Below are 22,470 nucleotides of genomic sequence, written 5' to 3' on the forward strand. Positions count from 1 at the left end.
TACTAATTTAGATGAACGATTAACTTTTACTGGTGCATATAAAGAATGGAGTAAACCTGTAGATAAAGTTGATAATGCAGCTTACCATCGTGATCTTGCTTATAAATACTTTGCAGATATAGTAAAAAGAAATGAAGCTGATAAAATTATGGTATAAAATACTTATTAATGGTGATAGATGTTTTTTCAAAGTATGGATGGATTGTTCCATTGAAGAGTAAAACTGGAGTTGATGTTGCTGATGCATTAAATAAAATCTTTAAAGAAAGAAGGTATAGTAAAATATGGGTTGATAAAGGCTCAGAATTTTAAAATAAGCATGTTAAAGCGCTGGGTGTTCAATTATATTCAACTGAAAATGAAGAAAAAAGTTGTGTAGTTGAACATTGGAAAAGAACAATGAAAGAGAAAATGTTTAAGTACTTTTAAGCTAATTCTACTAGAAAATATATCGACGTTTTAGATGAAATAGTAAATAAATACAACAACACAAGGCATTCTTCAAATAAAATGATACCAGTTGCAGCTAGCGATATAAAGAATGAGAGTGTTGTTTGGTTTAATCTAAATGAAAAGAAACGATCAGAGCCCGTTAAATCAAAGTTTTCAATTAGTGATAGAGTTAGGATAACTAAAAAGAAGGTAACTTTTGAATAAGGATACACACCAAGACAGACTGAAGAGGTTTTTATTGTGTCACAGATTCAGTTCACAGATCCACCAATGTATAAAATAACTAACGATAATGGTGAAGAAATACAAGGTACTTTTTATGAACAAGAACTGCAAAAAACTAATCAAAAAATATTTAAGATTGAAAAAGTTGTTCGTAAACTCAAAAACAAATCATTAGTAAAGTGGTATGGGTACCCTGATACATTTAACTCATGGGTTGACAATAAAGAATTGATAAGTCTGTAAAAAATAATGGAAGAAGATTAGTGGTTACATTAAACTCTGGGGATGAACAAATTGGACAATCTGGAAGTTTTTATGTTTTAAAAGGACAATTTTACTATTATGCTTAAAAATTGTTCTGATGTAAAAATTGTTCTGATTTTTATTTGGCTCAGAAATTAGGTTTATGATGTAACCATAATTTAACTAAGAGTTTATGGTTGTTATACTACCATTATTTTATTTTTATATTTTTTGGCTCAGAAATTATGGTTGTGATGTAACTATAATTTATATATAAATTATGGTTGTTATACTACCATTATTTTATTTTTTATTTTGGCTCAGAAATTATGGTTAGGATCATAGCTGAAATATGATTTGAAATTATGGTTGAAATAAATTTTGGCCCAGAATCAGCATTTTCTACTACTACCAAAAATGCCAGTTTTCCATACATACTTTTTTGATTTGTATGATTTTTTGTTATCTATAAATTTTATTGTAGGAAAAGTGTGATGTATAAAATTCAATCGTTAGTAATTATAATGAAAGTAACACAAATATTTTTGATGTTAAAAACTATAAAATTGTATTTATATACAATAATATGATTACTTTTTATTTTTATATTTAAGTCCGAGTTTATTTCTTCTACTCTTTGTCTAGAACAGGCAGTCCGACAAGGCAGTATTTTTCATTTTTCAGAATCAAAAATGTGATTGATAAATAATCATTTACAGAATGTTTCTGAACAAAATTTTAACGTAACAATTTCTTACAGTTTTAAACAAATGATTTTTAAAATTTTTTTCATATTTGATACAGAGTTACTTGAATTATTGAGTTGATACAGAATTATTGTAACTTTTTTTACTTACATATCTGGTCAGGATCAAAGTTATACCAAGGATCTTAATCAACGTGCTACTGGTAACATGTAATTCCAGTACATACTATCACATTACTTGATATCCAGACAATCTTAACTACTTAACTTCACTCCTTTGTTTTTATTTAGTCTCTGACCCTAGCTTTTGTTCAGCTTGTCCTTGTTCTCATTTAGGTGGTTCAGGCCATCCTATGATTCCTTTTAAATCTTTTATCTCTTATTTCTTTTTTAGACTTACTCTATCATCATATTACTTACTACTACCATAAAGCTAAATGATATTCTTCAAAGATTTTATTTGTGATGGTCCTTAAATTGATATCTTTTGTCTCTCTGCTATTTGCTATGTTAGCTTGTGGATCCAAGCTGGTATGGAAGCTTTTTTTCCTTTTTATTGGTTTCAAGTCAAACTTCATTTTATAAGTTTTAGTTTTTGAGTTTTAAATAAAGTATATTTTAAATGTCGTCATTAAAACATGAATAGGGTGGGAATAAAATACTTTAATTGAGTTTTTGAGTAAGGTCAGCATGAAATACTCAAATTGGGTGTTGGCTAAAGTGAATATGAAACAATTTAATTAAAAATTATTTTTAATAAATTATTAGACAAGTTTGCTGAAAGTTCAGCAGTGGGTTGCATTGCATTGTTGTCTTTGTGTGAGGAGCAAAAATTAAATGATTTTGTAGGTTGTTACAAGTAGGTTGAATACTGTTTTGTTTTTGACATTAAATACTTTTATTGAAGGTTAGATAAAGTAAAGAAATTTTTTTAGTATTTGTTTTTTGGTTGATGGTATTAATTTATTGTTATCAGCATTAATAAAACATTTTAAGGCATTATATGCGTTTATATGTTAAAAAGAGTACATTATGTTTTAGAAATTATATTTATATTATAGAGAGAGATTATATGCTGGCGAGAAGATGAATACTTTAATGGATGGATAATTTAATAAAATTGGTACTGCATCACTAAATCTGTATTATTTTATTTATATTCAAAAATTTACCAATAATGTACGGCATACTGGTATTGAAATTTTTATTTATCAAATTACTGGTAAATGAAAAAGTAAATTTACAAACCCTATTAACCATCATTTTTCCTAGCTTGAGTAAATACAAGTAACCAACAAATATACAAAATTTACAAGTTAACCAACAGTAATCGTTACCATACTTGTTATCATGACAATTTATTTTCATGATTTTATTTTTATTTCAAAATTAACTAAATACTTAATTTTTAAATGAAGAAACATTACTAATATTAGTTGATATAAAGTTTTAAGTTTAATAATAACAATTAACAATAACAATTATTAATGATATTGATGATATTTTTGATATTACAAATCATTAAAAAAGATGATGTTATTCAAACTATATTAAAAACCTTGTAATTTGTGTAAAACTTTAAATGCGTAAGTGAAATGTTATGATTATATTAATTATTAAGTATTAGAACTTACCAATTCCAAATATTCCAGAGAGTTTTGCTTATGTCAGTTATGCTTTTAAAATATTTTTATTGTTACTGGTATCATGTTTTATGAATTATTTCGCAAAGCAGATTTTATATTGAACTTCCTTATTTGATTGACACCATCATTTCTCAACAAGCGCTTCACCAACAAATAGCACAAGATTTGGTTCATTAATTCTAATATAACATGATAACAATTACAATAAAATTATTCTTTATAATATTTAGATCAAAAGAAAGTTTTTTATGTGTCATACTTTACGGAGTGTTTGGAATTGTTGGTATTGGAGTTGGGGAAATTTATCCTGTATTTTTAGCAACGTCCTTAGAATTTGGTAAATTAATATCAGCATTTTTTTATTTTTATTATTATTTGATATTATATTTACTTGTTTTAAAATAAAGATTTATCACTAATGCAATATACAAAACATAACAAGAACACAATACAGGGATGAATTGATGAATTGAATGGATGAATTGATGTTTAGAGTGTCTTTTAGCATCTAACTTTTTGGGGAAAACTTGCCAAAAAAATTTGTTATTTGTTAGAAGATGCAAATAATATGTTTATTATAATTTGCTTATATATCAGGTATATGACCTGTCAAAATCCTTCCCCCTCTCTCACCTTTTATTTTTTAGCTAATTCACTCTCAACTACGAGTAACCATGGCTAAATTAGGAGTTACTAGAAAACAAAGAATTTTAAAGTTCAAGAGAAAGAAATCAGTTGACAGAAGATTTAAAAAATTCTTTGAGTCTGGAAGACTCTAAAAATTCTGGAAAGAATAAACATGCTTATTTTAAAATTTTGAGCCTTTACCAACCCATATTTTATTATACCTTCTTTCTTTAAAGTTTTTATTTAATGCATCAGCAACATCAACTCCAGTTTTACTCTTCAATGGAACAATCCATCCATACTTTGAAAAAACATCTATCACCATTAATAAGTATTTTATACCATAATTTTATCAGCTTCATTTCTTTTTACTATATCTGCAAAGTATTTATAAGCAAGATCATGATGGTAAGCTGCATTATCAAATTTATCTACAGGTTTACTCCATTCTTTATATGCACCAGTAGAAGTTAATTGTTCATCTAAATTAGTACCAGGACCTGCAAAGTTCATACCAGGTAAATGCATAAATAATATAAAAAGAAGACAACTCCATATTGTCAATATCTTTACTGCAATTTTATGAATTTTGACTGATTTTAATGTTGGATGATCATTAATCTTGGATGATTACACTTCATGAATTCGAACTGATCTTGATCTTCAAGTCTGGAAAACAAAAAGGTAGAAGAGTAGACCATCCAATTTGAGTATTCGAATACTTGATATTTGAATATATTTGTGTGTTTTTTTACTATTTGATATTCGAATATTTTCTCCAATATTCAAATAATTTCAAAAATGTAAAGGCAGAGTAAGCTTTTAAAAAAGTACTGTTAATTTCTCTTTTTGCAAACGAAAAAAATATTTCTCTTTTTGCAAACGGAAAAAATTTTTAGAATTTTTATATAACCTTGAAGTGGAAAACTTAAATTGCATTTTTGTATGGTTTTTATTTTGTGTGACATTATTTTTGTTTGCTTTTAGAAAACAGTCGTTTATTTAGATTGCTTAAAAATATAAATACATATTTGTTCCATAAAAAAAAAATCTTAATAATAATCTTAATAATAATAATTTTTATTATTTTGTGAATAAATAAATATAATATACAATTAAATAAATATAATATAATATACAATTTGTGGTTGCATAATTTGAAGTGGTAAGTTAAAATTTTTTAGATTTTCTTAGATAATTCATCTCTGGTTTTTTTAGCCATGTCAAAAAAATCCAAGGTATGGGAGTTTTTTAAGAAAGACAAAAAAAAATATTGGTGAAACCAAATGTGGTAGGTGCAACACGAACATAGGATGGAGAAGTTCAACTACTGCTATGATTATTCATTTGAAGCTACAACACAACATATTGATATCTAAATCGGTATCAAATGACAATGATGGAGAAAATAATATTCCTAAGAAAAAACAAAATACTGAAATAAGTAATATTTGACCATCTAATTAATCTTTAAATGAAATATTGTCAAAAGTTGCAGGTTTTGATGGAATGGCTATCACAGCAATGAGTAAATCCCAAGCTATAGCTGGTTATGTGCAACAAAAAGGTTATAAAATGCCGAAAAGTCCGACAACTATTTCAAAATGCATCAATAGCTTTTATAAAGAAAAATGTGTTGAACTGTGGGAAAAATTTGAAAAATTAAAAACAGCAAATCGTAAATTTGCTATTACTGTGGATGAATGGACAGATTGTACTATTTTACGATATGTAAATGTAAAAGCTCATGTGATTGGAATAGACTCAAATACAATTGAATGCTATGTTCTGGATTTAACGGAAATAGTTAAGCAGGCAAATGCAGAAACAATTAAACATTTGGTTGAAGCTAAGTTAGCAGACTTTGGGATTTTCTTAAAAAATGATGTTATTGCATCTACTAACGATGCAGCAGCCGTAATGAAAAAATATGGCAATATATTAGGTGTTTTAAATCAACTTTACCATAATCACGCGCTTCATTTAGCTGTGATGGATTTTTATATACCAAAAAATTCTATTCGCAATGAAGTGTTTGACGATACCGAAGATTTTGTTGATGAAGATGTAGAAGAAGATTCCACAGAAGATCAGTGCTCTGATTACAATTTGGTGTTTATTGAGGAAGATGAATATGATATGACGTTAGATTTTGATCAAATTATTAACAGGTTAAGAGGTGTTATAAGAATGTTTAAAAAATCGGCTACAAAGCTTCTATTTTGCAACAAAATATAGCTCAAAAAATGGGGAAAAAACTCAAGTTAAAATTAGACATAAAAACACGATGGAATTCTATAAGTGTAATGATTCGACGATTTTTAATTCTATCAGAATGTGTTAACAAATCCTTAGTCGAATTGAATATTGATCCAATTCCAGAAAATGATAATTTTGCGCTACAAAACCTTGTTGATGTTCTGGCACCAGTTGAAACTGCTGTTACTGAATTAAGTAAAAATGATGCAAATCTCATAACTGCTGAAGGAGTTTACAAATTTTTGTTTGAAAAGTTGCAACCAATGCAAGCTAATGTAGCAAAAAAACTGATACATGCGATCATAATATGGATGGATAAAAGAAGAGATCCAGTTTTAATGACATTGATCATTTATCTGCAGAGTGGAAATATACCAAGTTCTAACGCTCATTTTAAATATTCATCAAAAAATGCAGCAATATTATTCGCTGTTAAAGTTATGGAACAAATATATCCACAAATGTTTGAAGAAGAGCAAATTAATAATGATTCTACCTCATCTGATGCAGATGATTTAATAGAATTAACATCACCAGTTGCAGTCGGATTGCAAAAAGAACTCCAAAATGCAATAAGTTCTATTACAGAACCAAAAAACTGTCATGTTAGCAATCGCAGCGAAATTGATAAATATATTGAATTGAAGAAAGAATTTCGTCGATTGGATTTTTTTTAAAAACGGTCGACAACGCTGGACGTTTTGTATAACGCTTTAATAACGATACGCCCTACCTCAACAGCTTCTGAAAGAGTATTCTCAACAGCAGGTGCAATTAAAACGAAAAGAAGAACAAGTCTAAATTTCGAAACATTCAATTCTCTTATATTTTTAAAATATATGTTTTTAGAAAAAAAATAATACATATGTAAAATAATAAAATCGTTCAAAATAAAATATAAAACACTTTTTTAATTAGATTATTATTATTTTTTATTTTTTTAATATGTCTTTTAACTTTTTGATAAATTATTCGAGTATTCGATTACTCAAATATTTTCAGATTCTTCTATTTGATATTCGAATAGTTGAAAAGCTCGAATAGTTGGATGGTCTATAGAAGAGAGTTACAAAGTATATACAAAGTGCAAAGAAAGAAGATGAATGAAAGAAGATGAATGAATGAAAGTGCGAAGAAAGAAAATGAATGCTTTTACAGCTTTTAAGAGACAGATCAAAAGGATACCACTTTGCTGAATCATTAGTCAAGTGGGAATAAGTTTTGGTTGATGGAACTAGAGATAATAGCTTCTTTGAGGAGTGACTATGATAAGAGTATTTGTAGAAAAGAGAAGAAGATGCAACCTTGCAAAGATGGGATAGTAGCTCAAAATAGGCAAATAGAGCAGGTCTAACTACATTTATACAGCAAATAGAGCAGCAAAACTACAGCAAAACCACAGCTAACTACAGCAAATAGAACAGGTCTAACTACACTTTTTATTATTTTCAATATTTTATTTAGACTTTGTCAAGGGCATCTTTAGAAGAACCTGTCTTAATATAACAGTATTTTTTACAGGGAAAAGTGAGAGATTTGTAGAGAATGGAACTAGGAGTAAAAGAAGCACAATAAAGTGTAGTAACCTTAGCAGATGCTAACTCTGAAATGGAACCATGAGTGTGTTGTGAATGATAATTCCAGAAAATGTTAAGTACAGGACTCGGTAAGAGTATTGTCATTCATCAATGTAGGAATATTAACAATATTGTGAAGTAGTTGTTTGCAGTAAATAACTGAGGTTTGCTGGAGTTAAAATTCACAAACCATTGCAAGCTCCATGCTGTTACATAGGAGGGAATAGATTCAAGATCAGCTGCCTATTGTAAGAATTAAAAATGGATGAGTTTTTGTCAAGATAGGAGTACATAGTTGTGTCATTTTAAATGCATGATTGTCAAGAAGATTATTAATAAAGATTGTAAACAAAACAGGACAATGGATAGAACCTTGAGGTACATTAGAAGTTACTGGAAATGAAGAGTGTTGGTCTTTAATAATGACTTTGATATTGCGGTCAAAAAGAAATGATTTAATAATCTCAAAAACCTTTCCAGATATGCTATATGAAACAACTTTATGAAGAAGAACAACATGACAGACTTTTTCGAAAGACTTTGATTTGTTAAGAGCAAATCTATATCAAGAAAAGTATAGTCTATGTCAAGAGCAGTAACTCTTGCCTCATGTAATGCAAGATAGAATTTTTCAGTTACAACAGTTAAAAGTTCAGCTGTAGAATGAGAATATCAAAATCCATATTGATTGTCAAAGAAAAAATTATTTGACTCAAGTTGAGATATTAGAAATAATATAATTAAAGACTTAAAGACCTTGCTAATAATAGAGGAAAAACTGATTGGAAAAAAAAATTGGAACCACCAGATTCTATTTTTCAGCAGGCAGGAAAACAAGAAGGAGAATATTGAAGATTTGAGTAATGAAGAGTATTGGATTATTTTAAATCTATGACAGGAATGTTCCACAAGGTCTGTACCACAAGCAGTAGATGAGTTTAGAAGAGAAGTAATTTTAGCAATGGAAGCCAGAGTGGTTTGAATGTCTAACAATGGATTAACCTGTTTCTCTGGAATGTCAGGAGGAGTGCGGCCATTAGATTCAAGAGTCAAATTAGAAGTTAAAAGTTCTTTGAAAATAGTTCTCCTTATCCTTGGGAGATGTAACAAGATCAGACCTATGTAAAAGAGATGGAAAGTTAAACCTTTTTTAATGACACTATTGAAGATTTTCCAGAAGTCTCTAAAACCTCTGATATAAAATATGAAGTTTAGTTAAAATTTCAAAAGAAAATTTGCTGTGAAAATCACCTTTTTTCAAAGTAGCGTATTTTTTTCTCAAACTACGATGATTAAAGTTTTAACATTTTAACTTTCTTTATATTTCTTGATTTTCAATGTTTAAAAACTATTTCAAATATGCTAGACAAGTGTTCGAAGTCACCTCGCATGCGTGGTGGTTGTCAATGATGACTAGCGTGATTGACTTTGCAAATTTGGGAAATAAATGCAATTTAATCAGGGTGTGATAACTTTTTGTCATAATTTTTTGTTTACTCAAGTAACTACTATACTTCAGTTTAGCGCTATGGCTTTTATCTACATTCGCTCAGGAATTTTTTCTTGCAGAATTAATCTACTAAGGAATTTTTCTTTTGGAATTGTTAATAATTATGCAAATAGAAATTTACAAAAAACTGTAATAACTGTCCATTGTCAACTGTTAACTGTCCATGGGTATTCCTATTCAGCAATCCTTAAAAAAGCATGGGAGGAGACTTTAGACAAAATGTCTGAAAAACTGAAAAATTTTTTCATTTCACACCATAAAGGGTGAGTTGAAAAAATCATTACTAACTCATTTACAGATTACAAATGGTTACATTCCCAAACTTCCACAGATAACCATTTGTTCTAAAAACATTGCATTAGCTCTCGCAGAGTTCATAACTAGGATCTGAATGATTCACTTGGAATTGAAAATTTTACATCAAAAAACCAAAAAATCGTTTTTTCACTCTAAAATCTGTTTCTTAGCAGGAAACCGTCACCAAACTATTTTAAAGCTAAGAGTGTATGTCTACCAATATATCGACCATTGACAACATTGTCATAATGTTAACAGGGTAGTCCATTCTCACCCTGTGTCCAAAGTCTCCCCTGTCTCCCCTACATTGATTTCTTGCAATAATAAAATGAAGTTTGTTCTCAAGAGAGTTGTTTTTGAGTTGTTGATAACAAGAACAGCTGAGTTGTTGATAACAAGAACAGCTGAGTTGGTCATAACAAGAACAACTGAGTTGTTCATAACATGAACAACTGAGTTGTTTATAACAAGAACAACTGAGTTGTTCATAACAAGAACAACTGAGTTGTTCTTGTTATGAACAACTCAGTTGTTCTTGTTATAAACAACTGAGTTGTTCTTGTTATGAACAACTGAGTTGTTCTTGTTATAAAAAACTCAGTTGTTCTTGTTATGAACAACTCAGTTTTTTTTGTTATAAACAACTCAGTTGTTCTTGTTATGTTCTTGTTGTTCATGTAAATATGATGAAAAAAGTCACAAATTAAATTATCAAAAGAATTCAGTCAGCTATAGATCTATATAATATAGTTATATTATATACTTTATGGTTGTAGTGCAATGACTCTGAAGAATAAGTACAAGATAAAATATGGAGATTAAAGCATGTTTTAAACCACCTAAAAGAAAAGGAGGAAACTGAACAAAGGAGCAAAGCTAAGTGATTCAGGTTGTCTGGATAACGAAATACAAAGTTGACTATCTGATTAAGAAATTGAGAAATACAAAAGTTAGTTAAAGTTAAATGACTATTGAAGTTTTTGTTAATCATAGGAAATATGCATCAACACCAAGACAAAAAAGTGTCAAGATGGTTTTTCAGTAATTTCAAAATTCCATCCCATCTAGTCATAGTTATATTAGGCAAGATATAAAAATGAGGCATCATACCATCCTGTTACTTTTTAAAGAAATATATTAATTATATATATTATATATATGTGTGTGTGAATATATATATATATATATATATATATATATATATATACATATATATATATATATATATATATATATATATATATATATATATATATATATATATATATATATATATATGTATATATATATATATATATGTATATATATATATATATATATATATATATATATATATATATATATATATATATATATTAGGGTGGTGGTAAAAACAACTTATTTTAAAAATGTCAGCTGACAACCCCTTAATGTGTTTTATATAATAAAATAATACTGGATTTAAAAAATTTTTGAATAAAAAAAATTTTTACGGGTGCCACAAGGCCCTTATACATCAAACAGGTTCCTAATATTATAAAAAAAAAAGTCTTTTAAAAGTATATCATGTTGGGTCTCAAAAGAAGCAAAATTTTATAATAATACAAAAAATAAAAAATATTTTATAAAAAAAATATTATTAAAGATTTTTTTGAAATTATAATTAAAAAAAATAAACTTTTTTATTTTTTATTTTAAAAGTTAATTTTTTTTGAAATAAACTATAAAATAACAATTTTTTTTTTAAATTATTTTTTATTTTTTAATTTTTTATAAATTTTTGATTCTTTTGAGACCCAACATGACATACTTTTGAAAAACTTTTTTTTATAATATTAGGAACCTGTTTGATGTATAAGGGCCTTGTGGCACCCGTAAAAATATTTTTTATTCAAAAAATTTTTAAATCCAGTATTGTTTTATTATATAAAATACATTTAGGGGTTGTCAGCTGACATTTTTAAAATAAGTTGTTTTTAGCACCACCCTAATATATATATATATATATATATATATATATATATATATATATATATATATATATATATATATATATATATATATATATATATATATATATCGCATTACTTTAATTAGCTAATTATTTTAAAATGTCATTATATTAGTTTCATTAAAAATTGAAACAATACAATCATTTATCATAACAATTAGTTTTAATTGAAATATCATCAAATCCTGATAAGATGCAAGAAAAATGTTGCATTTTCTGAATGAAAATACATGTTTATCAACAAAACAATTTCTAAAAAGTTGCATATTGCTTTGAAAACATGCAAAGCATTTTTAAACGATTTAAGAACACTGCTACAGTCAAAAGGAAATCAGAAAGTGGAAGAAAAAAAGTTTTTCGTTCTGCGAGATTTTCATTTTTTACTTGTTGAAAAAGTGAAAAATGTCTTAGATAGAAATTCTGAGATTTCTGTTCTAACTTTAGCAAATAAATTAAGACAAGTGCTTCCGCTATACAAAGAGTGAAGAGAAATTGTGGATATAAATCTTATAAAAAGAAAAATGAAGAAAAGTGAGAAATTGTTTCAGTTTGTTGTTCAAAGCTATAAAAAACAGTTTCTATAAAAAGTTAAGTGCTAAAAAAACCTTGTTACTGATGATGCAGCTTATTGTGCTGCATATTTCTAATCTTTTGCAGTACACCAAGAATATTCAGCTATTAATTGCAAGAAATTAAATTCCAAATATAAATGCATTAGAATGCAAAAATTTGCTAAATTCTTAGTTTAGCAAGCAATTGGTGAGTGTGATGAAAGAAACTCTTATTTTGTGACTATGGGAACAATTAACACTAAAATATATATAGAAGAATGCATCAAAAAGCCTCTTTTACCATAAGATCTCATACTAGTAATCCGTTATTTTGGCCTGATTTAGCATTATGTCACTATAAAAGAAGCTAAAAACATCCAAGACTTCAAAATTAAATGAATTAAGACCTACCAAGAAGTCCAGCCAAAGACTGTGCAAAAACTAATGTTGAGTGTAAAATGCAAAGTGCATGCATTTTCATGAACCTACTTAAGTGAAATTTAAGAATATTAATATATGTACTTTTAAAATATATATAACATTCAATATTGAAATGCTATAATTGAATAAATATACTTTAAAATATCAGCACATAATTTTTCTGGCACATGTCTTATATTTGTATATATATATATATATATATATATATATATATATATATATATATATATATATATATATATATATATATATGCATTAGTGTTTACCTTTTATGTAATAAATAGATATTTACACTTTTCAAATGTTGATTTAATAGGGTTACAATAATATTTGAAAAAAAATTATCAATAAAGTTCTTAAGAGTGTATTGATTATTTTAGGTGGAGCTGCAATGAAAGTATTCGACATTGGCATTATGTTGTTAATCTCCAGTGTTTTAGTTTTAATTGCACAGCTTGGTACTTCAAAGGTTTGTCATCTTACTATTCTAAAATTGTGCAAACTTCTTTTTCCAAAATCGTTATTTGTTCTTTAACGGGTGATGCGGAAGTTATGGGGCAAATCCTAATTTCATTATTTGAGCATAATAATTAGTTTTTGTGGTTTTATGCGTAGGCATATACGTTCTATAAAACATAAACTTTATTATTTGAAACACAATTATTTAAAATGAGGTTAAATGCAGCTGAACGAGAATCTTTTCGAAAGCGACTAAAAATGTTTTTTGTAAATAAACCTAATATAAAAAAAATCGTAAATCATTTTGAAAAGGAAGGATTTGCTTGAAGTACAATATATGATAACCTAAAAAGATTTGAAACTGTTCAATCGTTTTCTGATAGAAAGCACCCTGGTCGTCCGACATCCTAGACTAGAGAAAAAAAAGCCGAATTAACGAGACTTATCAACAATCAAAAAGGGGTCAGTCAGAGAAAAATAGGTATTAAATTCCGTGTAAATCAATCGACAATTGGTCGTCAGTTAAAAAAAATGAATATTAAATATAGAAAACGTGAAAAGACTCCAAAATACACTATAGAACAACAAATAAAGGCAAAGAAAAGAAGCAGGAAACTAGTTAACGAACTCTATAACACAAAATCGCTTCTAGTCATCGATGATGAAAAATACTTTTGTTTTGCAGGGGACAACATGCCTGGAAATTCTGGATGCTACACAAACAACAAAAAGACATGCCCAGAAAGTGTTCGTTTTATAGGAAAAGAGAAATTTCCAAAAAAAATTATTAATGTGGATAGCCATATCTGACCGTGGTATGTCTGAGCCATTGTTTTGCACTTCCAAGGCTGTAGCGATCAATTCATCAATCTATATTAATGAATGTTTAGAAAAACGACTTCTTCCATTTATTCACAAGTATCATGGAGACTTTAACTATTTATTTTGGCCAGATTTAGCAAGTTCTCGTTATTCTAAAGATTCTCTAAATTGGATGGACCAATATGTCTATTGCATTGATCAAGAATCCAATCCCCCAAATATGCCTCAAGCACGACCAATTGAAAATTTTTGGGGACATTTGGCACAGAAGGTTTATGAGGGAGATTAGCAAGCTTCAACAGAGCAAGTTTTGATTGATCGCATTAAACTAAAACTACAAGATATTGATTTAAACTTTTTACAGTCGCATATGAAAGGCGTCAGAGCAAAATTGAGATCAATTGCAGATGGTGGTGTTTTTTCATATAAAACTAATATATTTTTATTTAAAGATAAATGCTTTATTTTAAAAAAATATAATAGTAGTTTGTTTTTTTATTTATAAATAAGTTATTGACGTTTTTATTTTGTCCGATAACTTCCGCATCACCCGTTACAATAAATAAATTTCTACTATAGTTGAACATATTTTTAATAAGATAATTGAATAAATATAATGTAAGTATGTATGTATATATATGTATACATATATACATACAAATGATCGGCAAATATTTTGCCGACTGTTTGTATGTTTTATGGTAAGACCTTTGCTTCAAAATTTTTTTGCTGACCTGATGCGAACCTCTAAAAGATTGAGGTCAGCAAATTATTGCCAACCTCATTTTTTTTAATTCTGAGGGATGTATATATATATATATATATATATATATATATATATATATATATATATATATATATATATATATATATATATATATATATATATAGTTTTCGTATTTTATAAAAAGTGCCATTGAATAATGCTAGTTTTTTCTTTCTTTTGATATATTATTTATGTTTTACAGTGAAAATGAGATGATCTTTTTTTAGTCATTGAGTAGAATTTTTTTAAATGTCTTTCATTTTCATGGAGCAGTTAAAGAGTTTCTTGTAATACTTCTTATAATAATAAATGTTAAGTTCTAATGTTAGATGGGACACTATAATTTTTTGCCTCCCTTTCCTTTAATTATTTTACTTTATTAAGAAAGAAAAAAGTTTGTTTCTTCAAAAGTGTTTAATGCACATAACTAACTTAATTGATTACATAAAGATAGTCTCTTTATCATAAATGATAATATATTTCAAAGTAAGTTTTTTAGATATTTCATATTTCCAAACTCTGACCTTTCCATTTATTACAAAATAACAAATTTATTTACCATTAAATATATATTTTTTTACAAATTTTGTTCTCTTATATCACATAATTATGTGATATGATAAATCTATATAAGTCTTTTCAATGATGTTATTTCATGTTGACTTTTAGTAAACAATTAATTTTGAAGAATTCACAAATTCACCCTTTAAAATGTTATTTATTAGAAAGCCAATTATAAAATGTTTTAAAGAGAAAAACTATAAACAAAAGATAAAAAATCAAATTGAAATATAAACAGATTGTATTTATAGCAACATGTTTTGTCTTTGCTTTTAGTAAATGATTAGAAGAAGTAAGCTCCAAAAATAGAATTACATTTTTAATGGTATACAAATCATTACAACAATAATGCAAAGATAGCGCACCACTAAATCACATAACAAAGATATTTGTAAGAACACATTGCATATTTTTAAGTACACATTAGTATTAAGTACACATTAGAATTTAAACATACATGCAAACTATAAATACACATAACCTTATAAGTTACAACATTATATAACACATATTAACAAACTATGTAAAACACATGTTAACAAATTTTATATATATCACATTTTAACAAATTATATTTATCACATCACATATTTGTAAGTACACATGATGCTTATTATTATTTGACATGTTTTTAAAAATTAAAAATAACTAGAAAACACAACCATCAAGTAACAACATCAGTAACATTCCTCAACGATAAATGCTTTCAAGTCATACCTCTGCTTTAAGTACACTGCTTAGCTGGCAAGGTTAATTATCTTGCTCTACACGTTTGCCAAGTTACACCACTTTGAAAACACTTGAAAACAACACGATATAAACATATATACAAACTATATGCATATATACTTTTATAACAAATATAGCCTTACATAACATATATAAACACATTATATAACAATTATTATATATAAATGTAAATATTAAGACATATTATCAAAACACATATTAAGGCATATCAAAAATTATGAAAAAAAATAAAAATACTTGTGTAAAATTTTTCACGTACCATACCTTGAATGAGATGTTCATCAGTACCTTGAATGAGATTTTTACTAATGGTAGTTCCAGCAATTAAATAATTATATGTAAACGTTTTTCCACCACCAGCTGGTCTTTCCATGAAAAACAATCAGGAATGCTGGTTTTCTACACTTGGTTGTTCATTCAAAGCAACAAGGGTAGCATGACATACATTTAGCTGATTTTCCTTTGAGCAGTGGTCTCATTCTATTGGCTTCATCAATTGATTGTTGGACATTTTGATTGAAATTTTTTAGATTATCTAGATTAAAATCTATGAACTGATCAACAGGCAGATTATAATCAGTATTTTACCACATTGGTTAATTAATTTTAGAACTTGACAAAGAGCTTATTTTACTATTATAATAGGGACTGAGTGGTTAAAAAATTCCTTCATCATTAAAAATTTGTATGTATTCTAAAGATATAAAGAATTGTCGGGTTCACAAAAGGCCTAAATAATTGAAAACAACTTATTTTCTTTGGCATACACATTAAAACTGCCTCTGAAGGTGTATTTTGCCATTCAGTATCATTTCGTAACAAACCATTTAAAATGCATACTCCACAAAATGTTTCAACAACTATACCATTAACAGTACATACATCCTCCCAAGACTTGGTTCTTTTTGTCTGCAAAAATAACATTCTTGGAAAAAATAATTCTCCAGTTAGATTAACTTTATACATTCACACTATCACCATATTACCACCCTTTTCTCTTACCTTCCATTTACAATGTTTAATATCAAATATAAAGTGATTGGAAACGTCTACATATGAATAGCAATGGGCTAATTTATTTTCAGTAATCAACTTAAACCAAAACTATTCAACTTAAACCATGCCATAAAATGTGTATACGTTGAGCTGCACGATCTAAAGCTATTTTTCCTGCTCCTCTAAATTACACTAATTGATTCTCAGGAAGATAAACTTTAATATGAATAATATTGTGCAGCATATGAATTATATGATACTTGATTATTTGCCATAATGCTACAGGTACACATAACATAACAACAATTTAAAAAAGTGTCTATTTTATCATGATTAATTTGTGCAATTATCAAAATATTAGCACAGTCGTGACCCTTCTATATGTACTTGTACAAGTATTTAATAGCCTTAACAGACATGCAAGTTTCAACATAAATGTGGGCTTAATAATTTTTTTTAACCATAGATTGTAAGGTACCACCCAGTGGTTATCTACATTGTTGCCTTTAATATTGATAACCAAACCATTGTTCTAGCACCTATAGCATGAATAACCTTTATGAACTGCCACTGTGTTATCATTAAATTTTTTATGATATTTTTTGCTGCACACCCCATCTTTCATGCAGGGAGAATATGGATTTAGTATGCCACATGGGCTGTGAATAATGTTTTAATAATAATGTTTTAATAACATCATAAAGTTCATAATTAACAACTAGATTTGGAGTTTCTTGAAATATTAAATTATTGATATCATGTGCTGTTTCAAGCTTATCATCAATTGCAATGTAAAGTAAAATATGAACATGTGGCAAACCACACTTTTAAAATTCAATAACCTGAACAAGTGTTACAACTTTCCCTAATACGCCTTCCTTAAAAATATCATTGAGGAGGTTATTTAATTTGTTTGAATACTTAAGTAACCAAGTCTATTTGCTGTCTGAACTGGATCTAAATTTTCAGTTATCTTGTAGGCTTTTGGTTGCAATTAAAAGTAATAAAAAGATCTGGTTTACCATACTTTTTAATTATAGACATAGCATCTTTAAAGTTTTCTTTTAAAGCTCTAAGACTCCATACATAAGTTGATGACAAAACTACAACCCTGGTCTAACATCTTGTAAGGCATCATACTGTTTGCTTCTTAGTTTGTTTTGATATTTTCTGATAAAAACAAGGTGCTGGCCTTCACTTTGGACATATAATTGTAATAATGAGAGTCTATAATTGTAATAATGAGAAAATGTTACATGATTTCTAACAAATGTAGCATGTTCAGAGTTGTGAGCAAATCAATTATGCCAACCATCATAACCTCTTGAAAAAAATAGAGGATAACCCATAGGATCTAAGCTTGCTGACATACTTGATATAGTTTTAAGAGGATGACCTCTTGGTTAAATAACAACTTCCCTGGAAGCAGTTGGAGCACCATCTTTATCAACAAATACAACTACAACTTCATTAAGTGAAGTGAGATTACAAAGAGGTTGATCTTTTCCTTCAAGTAAAGACATTTTAACAACTGAGACTGAGCAACCTTATGTAGCTGCTCGGCGAATTTCTTTCTTTTCTATTTCAGCCATGTTTTTAAATGCAATAGCAAATGGGTTCTCTTCACTAATAATAGTTTGAAATTGAAATATTAAATCATTCAAGCAAAGATCATTACTACATTGTTGCATTCTAAAATTTAATGCTGCAAGTGGATCATAGATGTATAGTTGACAATATGTAGGAGAAACATCTTGATCTGGCCTAAATCACCAACACAATAAAAAATCTGACCACATATTCTAGGACATGTGGACCCATTACTAATGGGATTAACTAGTTTAGCTGTAAATGAAGTAAAAGAAAGACAGGCATTATAGTTTTAAATATTTTTAAAAAAAAATTTACATCGGCATTTCAATCTAAATAATTTCCTATAAATCTTGGAAATCTTTGGAAAATGGTCAAAAATGGAGACAAAACTAGCTTCCAATTATTGCAATTTAAAAAAAGTATAAAGCATAGCCCTACCAGTTGTAGTAGTAGCAGACAGCAAGGCTAAAGAAATGGAAAAAAAAGAAGAGTAAAATATAATAAAAATCGGACATTAATATTTGTATTTTAATAAAAGTATAAAGTATAACCCTAATAGTTGTAGCAGTAGCAGACATCAAGGCTAAAGAAATGAAAAATAAGAAGAGTAAAATGGAATAAAAATTTGGACATTAATATTTGTATTTTAATAAAAATACCAAGCATAACCCTACCAGTTGTCATAGTGTTAGACACTAATAATGACACACATAAAAAGTATAATAAGGTAAGGTGCGGTAATATGGATAGAATTTTAGATATATATTTTTTTAATATACTTTTTTTCTTTAGTTTATAACCACCATAAAAACTTTTGTTATTTTTCTTTACATTCAGGGTGTATACAATAACATCACAATGAGTAAAACATAAATATATTTTTAAGAACTAACTTACTAATCCTTTTTTAACAACACCTTTTATATATTCAAATTACCCCACTGGGGTAATTTGAATATATGAAAGTAATGCTAAGTGGGGTAATACGGATACTCGTATTATATTTGATACATATATCACATTTATTGCTTTTCATGTATTTAAAAAGTCAAGCTGTATTGGTTATTTCTAGCAGTTTTCTTTTTCTTAGTGGTACAGTCTTTTTTTCAGCTTTATTCTTCACTTCTTCATGCAACCTTACGACAACATCTTGTGCTGTTAAATTTTCTCCCTTTTGGACACGTGCCTGGACAAGTGCTCTGCATTTTTTTGAATTCGCAAGTGCTGTCAGTGTAGGTTAATTTAGGCTAGGTGTAAGTACAGAATCAATTGCTCTCTACAGGTTTTTTACAACATTTTCTTTTTCGTTAGACTCATCTACTTCCTCATGCTTTAATTGCATATTCACTACCTTTTTCAAAGGTTTTGATTTTTCAACAGAGTAAAGACCACTACCATTAAAACCACTTTTCAGAAGTTTGCTATCTATCTTACTGACAAGAGCTTGTAGTTAGAAATACAGACTTGTCAACATCAAAAAAACCAACATCAAGAGGTTGTAATGCGTGACTTGTGTTCGGAAGTAAGCAAAGTAAAATTATATGATTGTCCAGAGCCTTTTTAACAGTAGAATATATTATGTGGCTGTTGTGTCCATCACTCAGCAGCAACACAGGCTTTTCATAATCCTTTACATGTATAATAAACTTGTCAATCCAACTTTCAAAAATATAGTCCTCCATCCAATCTGATTTTGTTACACCATACATTGCATTTTCTGGTCCATTTTGACACCATGCATCATAAAGGTTGATGGCTTTGTAGACAATAAAGGGAGGTAGACACTGGCCATTTACTGACCCACAAAGCAGTACAGTATACATTGATTTACCACATGATGGAGCAATGTAATAGGCTGTTTTTAATTTTTTACGAACATATATTTTTCCTGCTGTAGGATCTGTAAGTCAACCTGTTTCATCTAAATTAAATATGCAATGTGGTCTATCAAATAAATTATTATCGTTTAATGTCTTCTCATATAACTCAAAAAAATCTGTTTTTAGAGAAAAATCATTAGCTCTTGCTTTTGTCAAAAGTTCAAGTTTTTCTAAGAACTACATTCCATCTTTTTTCAAAAGTCTTTCTCTGGCTTATCATCTTTGAATGGAGTTTTTTTAGCCAGTAAATGTTATATAGGATTTAACCATCAGTTTGATATCTTCTCTATCTTGTGGAAAAACCTTATCCGCTAAGTACATCAGGGCTTCTATTAAAAGATTTTCCTCAGTATTATTTAAAACAAACCCATGACCGCTTTCAATTTTTTTATCATTCCTTTTGATTTGATCATGGGATCGTCTGTATAATGTTCCATAAGGAATTCCAGAGGACTTTGATACATTGTATACTGACTCTCCTTCAGTAACAAGCTGTATGGCAGTCATTAATTTGCTGTGATCATATGAACCAATAGTCTTGCGTTGATATTCACATGGCAAATAATTTATTTTAGTCTTATTATTTTACCTAAAATATTTTAAAACAAACTCTAATTAAATAAAGTATATGATTTAATTATAAAGTAAAGAGGAATGTAAAAATAAAATATAAAACATTTAAATGGGAGTTAAAATTTTACCCTAGCTATTCAGGGAAAACAAATTTGAACTTTAATCTTAATGTAAATAGTTTAGAAGCATTATATAAAACTATTATATGTAACTGAAAAATGTATAATACTATTTTATAAAGCAAAAGTGAGCATAAATGTATATTTAAATGTTGTTTAGCTTTTGATTTTGTAATAAAATGCTATAATGTTAGTAGGATTTTATATATTTTATATATCAGTCTTTCACATGAAGACGATTTGACTGCGGCTATTTTAAAAAACATTTTAAAAATGCGCTGAATGAAAAATATATTCTGAACTATACCTTAAGTAAAATAAATTTTGAACTAAACTAATAACAACTTTTGTTCTAAACTTTGAACAAATGTTTTTATATTAGCGAAATGTTTTTAAATAAAGTAACAATTTACTGGTAATGGTTTTTTTTAAAGTATAATTGGCAGTTGTATATATTTTTTTAATTTATAATATATAAATTGTTTAAGTGTGCATTTTTTATAATAAACGTTATTAAAAATGAAAAACTGTTTTGTTTTTATAAACGATGACATTCTACGACAACAAAAGTATTTTTAACGAATTTTAATATAAAAATAATTAAAGTTAATACATTTGAAAAGATAAACAAAGTTTTGTTGGAAAAAAAAAAGACAAATGTTTTAGAAAGCCATTACAATTAAATAAGTTTGATCTTAAATGCTTTTATATTATCGAAGGACTTTTTAATGAAGTAACAAAACACTTCTAATGAATTTTTATAAGTATTAAAAACTGTTTGTTTTTTTTACTTGTATAGTTGTGTATTTTTTATGATGAATGTTTATCATTAAACATTAAAAAACAAAAAACAAAGTACAAATGTTAAAACAAAGAATGAAGGGGTTTTTTAATTTGTAAATTAAATAGACTAAGCATTTTAGTTTGATGAGTTTTTTTGTGTGTTTTTGCTTTAGTTACGTTGTTTGTTTTTTTCTTACGTTAAGAATTTTTTTCTTTTTTAAAGTTTTTTTTTAGATAAGTTTAAGTAAGTTTTTGTAACGCATTTTTAAATTTTGAAAATATGTCAAAAGCCGTGCACAGTGATTTAGAAACACTTGAAATTTGGCCAAAATATAGTTTTTTGAGTAGCGAAATTTAAACAATGTTATTAGCTAACTATTTTCTACAGTTTCTTATATTTCTAAAGGTATAGAAAAATGACTACTGAAATAATAGATTTAATTGTTAATTTTTGTTTGAAAATGACTGAAAACAGCTTTTTTTTATTGCTAACATTTTATCATTATTAAAACTTAATTTTCTCCCTAAATACAAAACCTTTTATTTTAATTCATTGTATACAAAGATAATAGATAAATTTATCTTAATTTATAAAAAAAATGTAAATATGTATTGATACATCTTATAAAAAATGCAATTTTAA

The 22,470-nt window shown here is 27.4% G+C and overlaps 1 protein-coding gene across 1 annotated transcript in view; it reads left to right on the plus strand.

Annotated features, from left to right (window-relative positions):
- The window catches only part of LOC100214623 (uncharacterized), an 86,032-nt gene that overhangs the window by 51,358 nt on the left and 12,204 nt on the right, over positions 1–22,470 (plus strand). The window contains exons 10-11 of the mRNA XM_065814924.1: positions 3,504–3,610; positions 12,906–12,994. Coding sequence (XP_065670996.1) covers positions 3,504–3,610; positions 12,906–12,994 — 196 coding nt within the window. The remainder of the gene's footprint in view (positions 1–3,503; positions 3,611–12,905; positions 12,995–22,470) is intronic.

The sequence above is a fragment of the Hydra vulgaris genome, chromosome 13, assembly GCF_038396675.1.
Source record: "Hydra vulgaris chromosome 13, alternate assembly HydraT2T_AEP".
Lineage (NCBI taxonomy): Eukaryota > Metazoa > Cnidaria > Hydrozoa > Anthoathecata > Hydridae > Hydra > Hydra vulgaris.